This window comes from Neltuma alba, unplaced genomic scaffold (assembly GCF_004799145.2).
Source record: "Neltuma alba isolate B1F8T4 unplaced genomic scaffold, ASM479914v2 tig00010438_pilon, whole genome shotgun sequence".
In the NCBI taxonomy this organism is placed as follows: domain Eukaryota; kingdom Viridiplantae; phylum Streptophyta; class Magnoliopsida; order Fabales; family Fabaceae; genus Neltuma; species Neltuma alba.
This window is the reverse complement of record NW_021635334.1, coordinates 162,219-177,045: the sequence shown is the minus strand read 5'-3', so window position 1 is coordinate 177,045 and position 14,827 is coordinate 162,219. Positions and strand designations below refer to the sequence as shown.

At 36.7% G+C, this 14,827-nt stretch overlaps 3 protein-coding genes across 4 annotated transcripts; all 3 read left to right on the top strand.

The window, feature by feature from the left end:
• The first annotated feature begins 874 nt into the window (after window positions 1-874).
• LOC114756617 (uncharacterized) lies at window positions 875-3,649 on the top strand. 2 transcript variants are annotated; one of them, XM_028945564.1, is made up of 4 exons: window positions 875-1,133; window positions 1,260-1,508; window positions 1,734-1,837; window positions 2,660-3,649. In XM_028945564.1, the coding sequence occupies exons 1-3, from the start codon at window positions 1,006-1,008 to the stop codon at window positions 1,798-1,800; spliced, it is 444 nt and encodes a 147-aa protein (XP_028801397.1). In that variant the 5' UTR covers window positions 875-1,005; the 3' UTR covers window positions 1,801-1,837; window positions 2,660-3,649. The 2 variants fall into 2 exon arrangements, with proteins under 2 accessions (XP_028801397.1, XP_028801396.1); XM_028945563.1 differs by having other exon boundaries at window positions 1,734-3,649.
• On the top strand, window positions 2,699-8,883 carry LOC114756587 (putative pentatricopeptide repeat-containing protein At5g06400, mitochondrial). The gene is made up of 5 exons (XM_028945536.1): window positions 2,699-2,911; window positions 3,004-3,149; window positions 3,279-3,392; window positions 4,655-4,864; window positions 5,716-8,883. Exons 1-5 carry the CDS (start codon window positions 2,699-2,701, stop codon window positions 8,873-8,875), a joined length of 3,843 nt encoding a protein of 1,280 aa, XP_028801369.1. The 3' UTR covers window positions 8,876-8,883.
• Window positions 8,884-9,944: 1,061 nt separating this feature from the next.
• LOC114756586 (uncharacterized) lies at window positions 9,945-11,015 on the top strand. Its single transcript, XM_028945535.1, has one exon. The coding sequence runs from the start codon at window positions 9,945-9,947 to the stop codon at window positions 11,013-11,015; it is 1,071 nt and encodes a 356-aa protein (XP_028801368.1).
• Window positions 11,016-14,827: the final 3,812 nt, after the last annotated feature.

Here is a 14,827-nt window from a genome sequence, read left to right as displayed (position 1 = left end):
TAAAAACAGGTGAAAGTATAAGATCCTGATAAAAAGAAAAAAATAATGAGGATTTGATTCAAAATTGATTGAAACTATAAGGACTTGCAAATTAATTATCCCTAACTAATTTAACTAGTATTTTTAATCTACTCAAATTAGTTTATTAACTTTTACATTAAAGACTATAGGAGTAATAAGCAATCCCTTAATCTTAACAATTGGCTGCATCATCTAACAGTATGCTCCTCTGACCCTTACTATAATTTCTAATTAACTAATTTAAGTAGATTAAATATACTTGTTAACTTAGTTAACATGATGTGTGTTTTTTTTTTCAAAATTCCCTAATCATCTTAATTTTCTCATTGCCTCTCCTATTTTGTTATTGTTGATAGAATACCAATAGGATTAATTTGAAAAAAATTAATAAATATATAAAATAAGTCTTACATAGAGAATTAATATCAACTTTCTAATTAAGTCATACAGTATTCCAAGAGCAGATTGTAAGGAGTTCTTTCTTGCGAAGAAATTTTGATCTGAAAATTGGAGTGGCAAAACCTCTTATTTTTTTAACCGCATTGTCAAGCAAGTCATGTGTTTCTAAATAGAGATTTTTCATCTATTTTTCTAAATCGCATTCCACTATTTTTATTTGTTCTTTTAAAAACGGATGGGCGCCGGCTTTCTACCAATTCTGGGCTTAGACGTGCTTCAGCTTCTTTCGGCCCATGCCCAAAGCAATTTAAATTGAACGGACGGCCAGGATTAATTTACAGGTTCAACGGCGAGATTAGGGAATCAGGCGCCAACAACGGGAGGCGCGCATTATTCATTCTTGAAGAGGAACGGGCGCGCATTATACATTCAACGGGCAAAAAACTCACTCGCGTCTGAGAATTCCTTAAGCTCTCAAACTTCTTCAATTCAAAATCACAAGCCCCTTGAAGAAATTTGGGTACCGCCCAGAATTTTTCTGACTCTTTTGCTTCTAATACCCACTGCCTCTAGAGAATCAACGCCATGTCTCTCGAGACTCTTCCCAGACAGATCTCCTACGCCAACAGTGGCGCCTCCGATCGTCGAAACGGTTTTACGGCTGCACCGGCGGATCCACGAGTGGATGATAAGCCCAAGAAGGTTACCCAAATGTAAGATCTCAGTAACCACAATACACTTTTGGTTTTTGGGCGATCATGGTTCAACTCCCTCTTTTTGTTTTGCCTTTTTTCTGTTTCATTTTGTTCCTTATTTACTTAAAAAGTTTTCTTTTTCAGTTCCCTGATGGAAGCTTCACCGGAGGACCCATGCTCTCCTCCTCCGACATCGTTGCTGGGTATTGCCTCGGTAGCGTCGAATGCTCCAATTAGAAAGCGCCCCACTGCAGACAAAATGTTGGCTAAAGCAATTCTGTATTCTGATGATGAGATTTTCCAGAAATTTATAGAAGATCTTCGAATTGATGTTACTTTGGCTGCAGCAGAGGCAAAGAGAGTACGACAGATGCATGTTTTGATGTCTTTACGGTAGTATTATTCTGTTTATTATCAAATTATCCCCGTAAATCTGATTTGTTTTGATTGCTGTTAATGGTTTGAAATTGATCCTTTTGACGTTGTTTGGGCTTGGTTTAAATATGTTTGGGTCATAACTGGGAAAATAAGAATTCAGCCGCCAAAAACCAATCTAATTAGGAACTAACAGAGTGGTATTAAGGTAGCGAGTTAACTACTTCCCTATTTTCTTTCAAGGTATAAACTTACGAGATTGAGAGAGGAGGGCAGGCAGGTTACTGTGTCATGGATATCAATGGAGTAACAAAATTCCTAATTCCTTAGTAAATAAGATAGCTTCTGTGAGTCGATGAAATGGTTAACTGCAGCTTGCATCAGTTCTGCTTAATTTCTGTTTAAAAATTTTGCCTTGAAAAGAACATTTATTTTAATGATTTATAGATGATAACTACATATAATAGTAGCTTAACTACTATTTAAACTTCTTTGCAAGTTTACAGCTGGACTGTTTGATCAAATATCTGTTTCCAAAATTAGCTCATGTTTTTCTTGATATTGTATATTTAGTAGTTTTTGCCTATCAAAAGCCTATTGAGCCTGCTATATTAGTTTTTATATACTTATTTCTTAACTGGGCTTTTGCTTTATTATTGTTAATAGTTGAATGATTTTGCTTTTGAAAGTTATGGCCTCTGAATGATTATGTTAGTCCAAGCAAAGAGTTGCGTTAACTGGCCTCTTTCCTCACATGCATCATCCTTTCTTTTGTTTCCCATAGATTAACCTGCTCTTGTGAGCTCTCTGTTGTTTGAAGGATAGGTCAGGTGAGTCATGATGAGGATCCAGGGGACATTGCTGGATTGATGTTCTTCTCTTCACGCACCAGTTTGTTTTGCTTTATGTGGTCCGTTATTTTTTATCTTCTCTACCTGGGGCCCATGGTTTCATTCAGCATTACCATGACATTTACTGCTTATAAGTACTTGGAATTGATTTCACTGCTGGGTGTGCCTTGAAATTGGTAGCTTAGGGAATATTATTGATATGGATATCCTTGTCAGAGCAGCTTTCATTCCATGAATTTGCTTCTCGTATGGCCCCAATGGCAGACTTCATTTCATGTTTTTCATTCAACCATCTCTCGACATTCTTGGATATGCCAGAAGCACGAGTTGGTGTTGCCAGCATCTCCTACACCGGGGATGGGCAAAATTTTCCAACTCATGGATTGGAAAGAAGGTGGACCTGCCCTCCACACCATTGTGCTGGAGCGATTTCCACAACTAAGGCTACCTTGCGAACAACACACTAATCGAATCATACAATTTTCATATCAAGTGCTACTTGATACTTTGGTCATCCTTGCCACCAAAACTCCCTATGACGTCACTGCATCAGATAGATCAATTGTGGAGGCAAACATAGGGGAAGCAAATATCCTTGGGTTTGACAAAGAGTGGATGGAATGAGTTCTGGCTCTGATACGCTTGATGTCTTGGCGGTATAGATGGAGGCAAAGCTAGAAACATATGAACTTGCATTAGATCAGTTTCATGAGCAAAGAGCAGAAGCAAAGGAATGGCTTGAAGCAATTGATTCTCAGTTGGGTGGGTCTCTTGGAAGATCACAAGAAATCGGTTCTCAAGATGGAAGGTATTAGGTAACTAACGAGTGCCAAGGAGAAACCTTTTGGATTGTAGGCTTTCCAATTCTTATTGCTTTGCATCTGTTCTGCTTGATTTCTGCAAATTTTATTCTGCATTTGGCTATACTACTGTTAAGGGTAGACATCGCAAGGCACTATGACTTGCCATTAGATGAAGGAAAAGGAGGAAGAGCACCTGAAGATATTGTGCTTCCAACCCATCACTTTAGTGCTCATTTTATATCTTCGATGTATGCAAGATCAATGGAGCTTTGTATGACTATTTTCTCCTTAAAAGTGGCATCCCCAAATACATTCACAGATTATTGTGTTTGTTGACTCTCATCAGTTCAAGTTCTGTGCTTCTTAATTTGTCTGTGTAAGATGCTAAATGTAGTTTCTTGGTTTATAACCCTTTTAATAATCAATTTGTAATTTTCATGCAATGCTGAGGTTGTAGCCGTAGTGCAAGGCAATAAATATGATCAATTCCTGCGATGAAGTTAAATACCCAGTCAATGTTGGAGATGTAGCAGATCTAATATAATAAGGTGTCAGAGTTTACTATATAATCAAATGGTTATTGCTTAAATTACAGGCTGTCCGTCTCAAGGAATGCCTCTTAGATTTGCTGCAAAAATTGCTTGTATTGATCCCAATCTTCGGAAGACAAAAAAAGACTGGGTGTGATATTTGCCAAACGTGCAGTAGACAGGTTGGCCTAAAAAGAAAGTAAAGTGACTTTTTTTTTTTTGGAAGAAAAAACAAAGAATCCACGGAAAAAGGAGAGGTATTTTGAAATACCTCATCAAGTGAGTGATTTTCCCTTTATTTCTTCTTCTCTGCCAAGTCGAACCTCTGACTATTTGGTTGCATGCATAGCGCACAAACCAAATCGCCAGAAGTCATTTTGGCACCTTTATGTGACATGTTATAAGGTTTGTTTAAATGAATAACCATTTCATTTGTCACAGGTAAATTTTTTACACGCGTCAATTTTTTAACGTTTAATTGGAAATATCTTTTTTTTTTTTTCCTTTTGGGGATAAAATAACAGTGTTAATTAAAGCAAGTAAAAATTTACACACCTAAAAGGCTCTCCAATTGAGCTTGCAAAGCGGGAGAGCCCATCAAAGAAAAATGGAAATAGCATTATAGAGTGCAGAAACTTAAAACTAGAAATATCCTCATTTGTTAACAGTAGCTATCCTTTCTAGAAAATATAAAAAGTAAATAGAGTGTACATCTTTTAATTAGGTTTGTTATTCCCATTCACAATCACACCTACCTAAATGTTGATTGTAATCAGTTTCAATATCAATATTTAAATTTATTATTTGTAAAAGCTATAAATGAAAGAATCTCTTCGAAATCTTCATACTAAAAATCGTGAGAAATAAAAATTTATAAATAATAAAAATAAAAAGAATATATAAAAAGGAAAATTTAGGTTATATGGATTTTTCTTAATAATACAAAAATTGCACTGATAAAATTTCAAAAATTTAAGTAGACAGAGAACGACGCCGCTTCAGTGCTTCAGTTCTTCTTCTTCCGTTCCTGGAGTCCTCTTCTGCTGTGTCTTCAGGCTCTGCAGTTCTGCGCTTATTCCCCAAACCCCAAATTCTCCTGTTCCCTCGCCCTCGTGCTCCTCAGCTCCTCACCGTTGTGCTCCTCAGCTGGTCACCGTTGTTCACTGCTGCTTCGTTCTTGGCCAGAAACGGTGTGGCTTCTTCAATCATTAATGTTCAAAACTTAGACTTACTCATGTAGCTTTGCGAAGTCCACAAATTTGCGGAGAAGCATAGGTCATTCTCCCTCTTCGTGTGGCTTCTTTCCTCCCGGTAGGCTCTCCCTCCCTCTCACTCTCCACTGTGGTATTCTGGTTTCTTGAGCATCCATATGACTTTAGAAATCCATCTTCATTTTTGTTTCGTTTCAAATTGAATTTTTCATCTCTGTGCTATGTTCTCTGCTAATTGTGTACTTACGGTCTAAATAATAAACAATTTTTCCTCCAATGCAAGAAATTTTGTTGTGACTCTGTGCTGATTGCTGATTAAAACTCTGATTGCTAATCTTGTCGTAATTTTGCTAATTTTGTTGTGACACTACTTGCTAATTGCTAAGGATAAACTCTATTTGCCAATATAAGAAATTTTTGCCTTTTTGATGATTGTAACTCTCTTTGCTGATTGCTAATTGTGAAATTCCACTGCCTTAGCTGATAGTTGACTTTCGGACTTAGTAACTCTCTTTGAGTGTTTTGTTAATTTGTAGCTTTTGTTGGATTGTTTGTGCTGAGAGTCTACTGAAACTGAGCATTATAAGATTATTACACATGGATATTGCAAGCAACCCCATTTTAATTAAATTATATTAGTTTAATTATCACCAGTCTGGCCCTGGTTTGAAGCACTACCTCTACAGATTTAATGACTAGTCTGGTTTTCAATACCTTGGTACTCCCATCCTAATTCTAAATTGATATCATATATTGATATTTTTTATGACTTTTTTTTTTCTTTTCTTTTCCTTTTTATGTACTGATGCCTTTGTTGATTTCTAATGAAGGTGCATAGAGTCTCAGAAAACTTTTTCCATGAGAGCAATAAGCTCATTACGATCATTGTGTTCAAATTTGAACTTTCGAGTTTCGCAAACTCAAATTTCACATCTCTCAGACATCTCCAATTCATCTAAGCTTCACCGGCTTCAAAATGCCCAAGAAATTGCAAATGAGCAGCCAGAAACTACTCGATTTGATGCGCTTTTCAAGGACATTACGGAGATTTTTGGTGCTAATGACCTGATTCCTGGTGATACCTTGTCTGAAATATTGAAATCTGGGAAAGCTCATGGTGGTGAAGAAGATTCTAAAGTTAACTCAGCTTGTAGTCAGAATGTTTGTACAAATGTCAAAGAGAATACATTGCAGAGGAAAGAGAATATTATGGTTCTAAGCAAAGCCCAGTTAGGAAATTTGGATGAAGATGATGTGAGCCGAGTAGTCGGTGAGATCACAAGAATTGTTCGGGTGGAAAATGAATTGGCTTCCATGGAAGAAAAGTTAGATAATTTGAACTATGTGATGAAACAAGAGATTGTCGAAAAAGTGCTGAAAAGGTGCTTCAAGGTGCCGTACCTGGCTATGAAATTTTTTGAATGGGTGAAACTCAAGGATGGCTTTAGTTACACAACTCAGATTTACAATACCATGTTGAACATTGCTGGAGAGGCAAAAGAGTTTAGGTTGGTTGAAAAGTTGCTGCAGGAAATGGACAATTATTCTCTTAACAAGGACATTCGTACGTGGACCATTCTCATGTCCCAGTATGGGAAGGCAAATCGAATTAGCGAAGCATTGCTGGCCTTCAAAAATATGAAAAAATCTGGTTGTGAACCAGATGCTACTGCCTATAAAGCAATAATAAGTTCACTTTGTACTGCTGGAAAAGGAGAACTTGCCTTGGAGTTCTATAAGGACACGGTAGATAAGGATTTGGTGCTTGATATTGGAGTGTATAAGATGCTAATGAACTGCATGGCAAGATTAGGAGATATTATGGCTGTTCGTTTGGTTGGAAATGACATGACAAGGTTATCTCTGCTTTCAGAAAATAATGTATATGGTTGTGTGTTGAAGAGCTTTTGCAATTTTGGGAGAATTAAAGAAGCTTTAGAATTGATCCGTGAGCTCAAAAACAAGGATTTTGCCCTTGAACACGAATATTTCAAGACCTTGGTCAGAGGGCTATGTAAGGCTGACAGAATCACTGATGCTTTGGAAATGGTTGAAATTATGGCAAGAAAGGGAAATATTGACCACGAAGTTCATGGGATCATCATAAATGAATATTTACTGCGAAATCAGGTTCAGAAGGCACTAGATGCATTTCAAAGTATGAAAGAAACTGGCCATGCTCCTCCAATTTCCACATACACAAGACTGATGCAGCGTTTATTCAGGTTGAATCGTTATGAAGAAGCCTGCAAGCTGTATGATGAGATGCTGGGAAGAGGAATGAAGCTTGATATTGTTGCCATCACAGCTATGGTTGCCGGTCATGTTTCCAATAATTGTATATCTGAAGCATGGAAACTCTTCAAGAGTATGGAATACCAGGGCTTCAAGCCCACTTGGAAATCATATTCGGTATTTATCAAGGAGCTTTGCAAGGCTTCAAAGACAGACGACATTGTTAAATTATTAAATGAAATGATGGCTTCAAAGGTTGTAATTGGAGATGAAATATTCAATTGGGTTATGACTTATTTGGAGAAGAAGGGGGAGCTTGGGGTGAAAGAGAAAGTTCAACAGATGTATAGAGCTTCTAAACTTGATCCCCAGACATGTGATGAATCTGGAGAACAGTCATCAGTAAAAACTAAGCTCAGCATGGATGTGATACATCACCAACAAAAGCCAGAAAAAGTGGATTCCTCCTTAGTAAATCCACAAGTTGATATTCACACAGAGCAGGATGTTCAAGGACTTTCTAAGATTCTTTCGTCTTCCATGGATTGGTCCTTGATCAAAGAAAAATTAGAGAAAAGCACCATTAAATTCACCCCAGCACTTGTTTTGAAGATCTTGAACAATTGCAACATCCATGGTAGCAATGGACTAAAATTTTTCTCTTGGGTGGGAAAGCAAGTTGGTTATAGACACACTACAGAAACTTACAACATGGCAATCAAAATTGCAGGAAGCGGGAAAGATTTCAAGCACATGCGCAGCCTATTCTTTGAGATGAGAAGAAACTCTTATGCGATAACGTCAGATACATGGACTATTATGATAATGCTTTATGGACGAACGGGCTTGACACAGATTTCTGTGGATTGCTTTCAAGAGATGAAAGCTAGTGGTTATAGCCCAAATGGGAGTACATACAAGTGTTTGATTATTGCCCTTTGTGAGAAGAAAGGTAGGAAGGTTGATCAGGCAATCAAAATCTACAAGGAGATGATTTCTGCAGGATGTGTTCCTGACCAAGAACTGATTCAGACTTACCTTGGTTGTTTATGTGAAGTTGGCAAAATATCGGATGCTCGAGGATGCACAGATTCTCTTAAAAAAGTTGGCTACACAATTCCCCTCAGCCATGCCTTGTTAATTCGGGCTCTCTGCCGAGCCGGAAGAGTAGAAGAAGCGTTGAAAGTGGCCAATGAAGTCGTAAAAGAGAAATCTACCATAGATCAATTAACCTGTGGAAGCATTGTCCATGGTCTATTACGCATGGGAAGGTTAGAAGAGGCAATAACAAAGGTGGATTCCATGAAGGAAGCAGGCATAAGACCTACCTTCCATGTTTATACATCCATGATGGTTCATTTCTTTAAAGAGAAACAAATAGGAAAGGCTATAGAAGCTTTTGAGGAAATGCGAAGGTCTGGTTATGAACCAACACTTGTTACATATTCAGCCCTTATACGTGGTTACATGAATGTTGGGAAGGTTACTGATGCATGGAATATCTTCTACCGTATGAAATGTAAAGGTCCATTTCCAGATTTTGAAACATATTCCATGTTCCTTACTTGTCTTTGTAAGGTTGGTAGATCTGAAGAAGGCCTGAAGCTAGTATACGAAATGCTAGATAGTGGGATTGTTCCTAGCACCATCAATTTTCGAACTGTATTTTATGGGTTGAACAGGGAAGGCAAACAAGATTTAGCTCGGGTTGTATTGCAGAAAAAGTGGGAATTGATAAGAAAGCGCAAGATTTAGCTTAATTTAAATGATTATTCTGTCTCCTTACAATAAACTATAAAATCTTAGAAAGTTGTGAAATTTTTTAAAAAAAATATTAACCTATTTTTATCTAATTTCATTAATCTTGAAAAATTAGCCATGATGACCTTATAAAAACTTGACAGGAGAAAATGTAAAAAATTAAACTAGTTTTATCTAATTTCATTAATCTTGAAAAAGTAGTCATGATGACCTTATAAAAACTTCATGGGGGGGAAATATTTTTTCATATATAAGGGTTCGTAATATTATTTCCCAAAAATTGTATGCCATCATCCTCCAAGAGTCCAAGTTATAGTATTTACTTTAATTTGCAATCCTTACAAGAGATTTCAGTTTCAGAATTTATTTAATGCGCATGAAAGTTTAGATTTAAAGATTCCCTAAGATTGAGAAGGTGTTAACACTTTTAAGTATTTTTATTCTAGGGTTAATGTATAAATTTAGCCTGAAAATCTTCATTTAGGAATGTTAAACACTCAGAAGTTAAAATGTTACTTTCTGTCATTAAAATATCAATGATCAACGTTAATTTTTTTTCGTTAATAATAATAGGCATTATTGTTATAATTTTAAACTTCTAAGATAAATTTGTTGTAAAAAAAAATCGGATATCTAGCATTCATGAGTAAAACCTTTCAGGATAAATTAAAGTAACTCATAAATTATTGATGCCAAGTTTCAAACGTACATATATATGAATTGGGTCCTTACTAATTAGATCAGTTCAGGATTATTATTCCGGTCGAAAAACAAAGTTCAGGATTATTACTGGCTAATTTCTAAATTTTTGAAATGTAAGAAAAATTTATAAATAGAGTTATTAGATGTCATTTTTCTTAAATATACGTAAAATTAGTGGTGCTTGACCATAATGATTAACGTTTATTATATTCCCGGATGCAACAAAAGAAACTGTGATCCTATAATCTCTCCCACATTTGCGTATTTCTCTCCCTCCTTCCATTACACAAATCACATATTCTCGTTCACTTTGAATCGAAACGCTTCCTCATTTCATCACTCGCTCTCTCTGAAGCATCCAATGTCCGACGATAACGCCGCCGCCACTCCGTCACCGGACGCCATTCGTAAAGCCCAGTCAGCCATTCAATCTTTGTCCTCCCTTGTCCCCTCCATCCCTACCTCCCTCTCCTCCTCCAACAATCCCGCTCTCTCTCTCCTCCACGACTCCGGCGTCTCCTCCTGCATCTCTGCCCTCCTCAGGGAACCCAACTCCGGCTCCGGCGACAACAACCTCTGCCGTTGGCTATATGACACCTTCCAATCTGGCATTCCCGAACTCCAGCTCGTCGTCCTCCGCTTCCTCCCCGTCATCACCGGTATCTACCTCACCCGTATTGTTCACCGGAAACCTCAAGCAGGCTTCGAGGCCGTCCTCTTAGCCCTCTATGCCTCCGAAACCAATGCCCGCTCCGGCCAAGCCGTCACCGTCACGATCCCAGACTTGTCCAATCCAAGCGTCTATCATGAATCCAAATCCACCGTCAAGAACAATGCCACAAACCTCGACCTCGCCGTCGTTTCCCACTCCCTCGAACCCCACGGCACCGTACGTTCCTCACGGCGAGCCAGGATCGTCGGAGTCACATTAGAATTATACAACAGCAAGATTTCCCAGATGCCAGTCAAGTCAAAAATCGAGCTTTGCGAGTTCTGCAAGATCTGGGCAGGTCAAGACGGAGACATGTACAAGGGATTCGGGTCTGAAGCCGAACATAAGCAGAGTGATGAGGACGAGGAAGACGAGGAGGTTGGAGACGGAGAAGAAGAAGAAGAAGAAGAACGAGACATCATTATAACAGAGGAAGAGAAAAGGATGAAGAAGAAAGAAGGGAGGATTCCTTTGCCATGGGAATTATTACAACCAATTTTGAGAATTCTGGGACATTGTTTGATGGGTCTAAATAATTCTAAAGAGAAGGAGCTTTTTGATGCAGCGAGCGATGCTTGTAGGAGTTTGTATGCGAGGGCTGTGCATGATGTGAATCCAAAGGCTATTTTGGCCACTGCCAGTTTGCTAAGGCTTTTGAAAAGGCTTGAGGATAATAAATTTGATGACTTTGATCATTTCACTAATGTAATACCTCTTTGAATTTCTTTTTTTTTTTTGGTTGCTTTTCAAGTTTTATTCTTTGTATACTTTCGGATCTCGTATTTGTTGTGATGATCTATCTGTTCAAAACTTAAAGCATGCAGCTTTCAGATCTCCGTGCATAAGTACGTACTCATATTTATAAATGATAAATCATATTAGAGAGTAATTTAGTTGAGCGGTAAAACTTAGAGAGAAAGAATACGATCGCATTTCTTTTTTCAGGTTCATAAGATGACAGCTTTGTTTGTATGTACGTATATTCCATATGAAACGGGGTATATAATGATGCGAATTAGTGAGCGTATTCCATGCAGATCAAAAAGATGAGCACAGGGTGCTCATTTTAATTGAACCATTTAGGAGTTCGAGAGGTCCAAATTTATGTCCAACCCAGTCCTGAAGAAGCCTGCAATGCCCACATGAGGCTACTAAAATTATGCACAACCCAGTCCTAAAAAAGCAACCCAGAAAATAATTGGATATTTTTAGGACGGGCCAATATCGGGTAGGATTGGATCGGGCAAGATATACTTCGGTCTTTTATTGGGCAGGGGTGAATAATAGACTATAAGATACAGCTTTGTTTATCTTTTGGGCTGAGAATCAGGCAAGGGTTTTTGTCCTACCTTGCCCTACCTACGTGCAACTCTAGAATCATCTATATGGATGATTTAGATCAATTTGAATATTTTTTTATGTCTTGAATAATTTTTTTATTTTGATAAATATAGAATTTGAAATAATTATAACTATCACTTCACAATTTAAAAAATTAAAAATTAAAAATTTGAAATCTCAACCGTCCAAGTTAAATTTTAAATGATACAGATTGTAGGTGCTTGTTTGATGAGCATGGGATGAGGACCGAATTAACAATGGGGCTCTGGAAGTGAAGTGCCAATGCAATGAGTAAAATGCTTTCTTCAAGCTGAAATGTCATTTGATATTTTTTAAAAAACAAAGCAAAGTAACAATATTATTCCAAAATACATCATCTACTTAATTAATCGACCTTCTAAGTTCTAACAACAGATTCATACATTCATTAGGCACTAAATAATATACATTGGAAAGTCCAAGTCCAGCTACCAAGCTTTCCTAGCCTGCAAATCTTTATTATTATAGAAAGAGAAAATTAATCATTCAATTTTTCAACTTTTAACTCATCTATAACTTAATCTTTCAACTATAACTCTGCGCAACTCACTCGTTAAACTTTTAACTCGGGTTGTAACTCAATCCTTCCCCCCCCCCCATTGTTAATAAAGTTTGTCCTTCTCCGCTAAATCCCTCCTTTCATGCAAGTGCCACATTAGATTACCATTTTGTAAGAACCAGATGGGATTGAGTCAGCACAAGCAAAAAGAAAGCTATTGTTTTTACTGGCTGTTCGAAATGATTCTCCAAACCAAGTCGTGTTGCTTGAATTTTCTCTTAACACAGAAGGCTCGCTCCCTCTTGCTTGCCTACGGGTCATCCTCCATGAGGCATCAACGTCGTCCGCTCTCAACATATGAGTCCTCTTCTCTCCATCGATAGGCTCTCACAATAGCTAAGCCATGAGTTCTCAATCAGCGTCCTCTTGTCACTCCTCTATGGCTTTCAGATGAATTCCCTCAACTATTATTGCAGTGAAATACTATTACTATCTTCAATCTTTAGTATAAAAGCTAATTGACTAATTTCAGTAGATTAAGAAAACTAATTAAGTTGGTTATTTATGATAAATATGTGTTGTCTTTTCGAAAATATTCTTAATAATCAAGTATATTGGTTAGAACTAAAGACTATTTTAGAGGGAAAAAAAAGATAAATATGAGAGATAAAATATATTAAAGTCTTATATTTAGGATCAACATAAAAGTCAAACGATATTTTATATTAAGGACTAGAGGTAGTATTATTTTCTCAAGTGTTTGGTTGCAAATTTTTCTTATGTCTAATGAATGTTCTTTTGGTTATTTCAGTGTTGAGATTTATAAGCACCCCAAAGAAGAGAAGCATGTTGAAGAAGCTGTAATTCGTGTGGGCAATAGACTGATGGGGGCAATGCAGATGGCCAAGGCGCAATGACAATGTCCTTTGCCCTAAGGTCTTGTTTAGTATGAAGTATTGAAAATAAGGGATTGGGATTGTGATTGCAATTGAAAAAAAATCATTGAAATAGTATTTAGTATGAGTAATTATTTATTATATGGGATTAAGTAGGCCCATAGAGGTGGGATTTGGGAATACTACTGTCCCCCTTGGTATTCTCTAATCCCATATATATAGTTTTGGCTAATCCCATATATCAAGCAATTTGTTATACTAAACACTCTTTTAAAGGATTTTCTCAATTGCAATTCCAATCACAATTCCTTATTTTCAATACTTCTTACTAAACATAACCTAAATTCCCCGCAAAAGAATGATGATGAATTCCGGAGGCATTGATTCAGAGATGCAAAAATTAGCCTCGATGAATTTTGATGCTGTTGTAATGACTTTTCAGAATCAATGAAAATTTTTCTATGAATCTGGCTATGATCATCATCCTAAAATTTTATACCTACATGAATATGCTACTAAATGGTCTGGATATAGTGAAAAACTTAGTCTGGATAGTTTGCAAAATGTCTTCAGTGAAAGCTTAATTTATTTTATCACCTTTCCCAGACATAAACACAAGAAAAAGTTCATAGGAAAATATACTAATAACAAACCTTAGTTTTGGTCCAACAATAGTTAACATTGGGCGCCACTCAAGCAACAAGCTTTTACCCTGAACCGAGAAATAAACTTGGATTTTACATTTTAAGACACAACAGAAACTGGTTAAAATGTGATACCAAAGACTTTCTTCAAGGCAGACAATTTCAATGATGAAGCACCAACGTCTTACTTGCAGAAACCTACAGGTGTACAAGCACTTCTATTAAGCATCAATTTTGTGCGACAAATTTCATGATTAATGACTGATTAATTTACCATTATAGAAGGTCCTAAGGCCTTGACATCAGCCATGGCCTTGGAGGATAAGAGCCAAACTAGTGAAACCCATCTGAGCAAGAAAGATTAGGTTTTATTTGCCATTACGATTGAAATCACTAATAAATCCGTTTTATGTAAGTCAAGACAAAATTTTTCTCACATACTTATCTCGTATTCCGTAAATCATGATGAAAAAGTTGCTTATAAACTATTTCAAATGGGCTGATATCAATGCTATGACTGTGAACCATGAAGACGATGACTACTCTCGCTGGAACTGCAGGACCTCCGATTCAAGCTCCTTTAGTTTCCGACCCCATCGTTTCGAGTTGGCAGCCATAGCATCACTTATTAAAGGCGTTAAATAACATTTTGTTGACATGTAGGATGACTCAATTATAAGGTAGGCGTGCTGATATACAAATGATAGGGATTATCTTTTAAAAAATGTGAAAAATAAACTGAGTCACAGCTAAGTCAAAAGTTGTATTGAGTCATAATTGAATAACTAAATTATAAATAAGTTAAAAGTTGAAGGATTTAATAATTAATTTTTTTTTCTTTTAAGAATTATTATACTTTTTTTTTATAAAACTTAGTTTGTAGGACAATTTATATTATAAATTAGGTATTATATTTAAAACCAGAAATAGTAATAAAATAGAGGATTAAAATAGGCCAACAAAATTTTCGCATAAAAGCAATAGATATTACTTTTTTTTTTTTTTGGGTTTAATGTTACTCAAAAGCATTGAAACAAGAGTGATGTCAATGGTAGCCAAGTGGACATACCCTACGATGAATATGATTACTCCTATTTTAACACTTTTAGAATC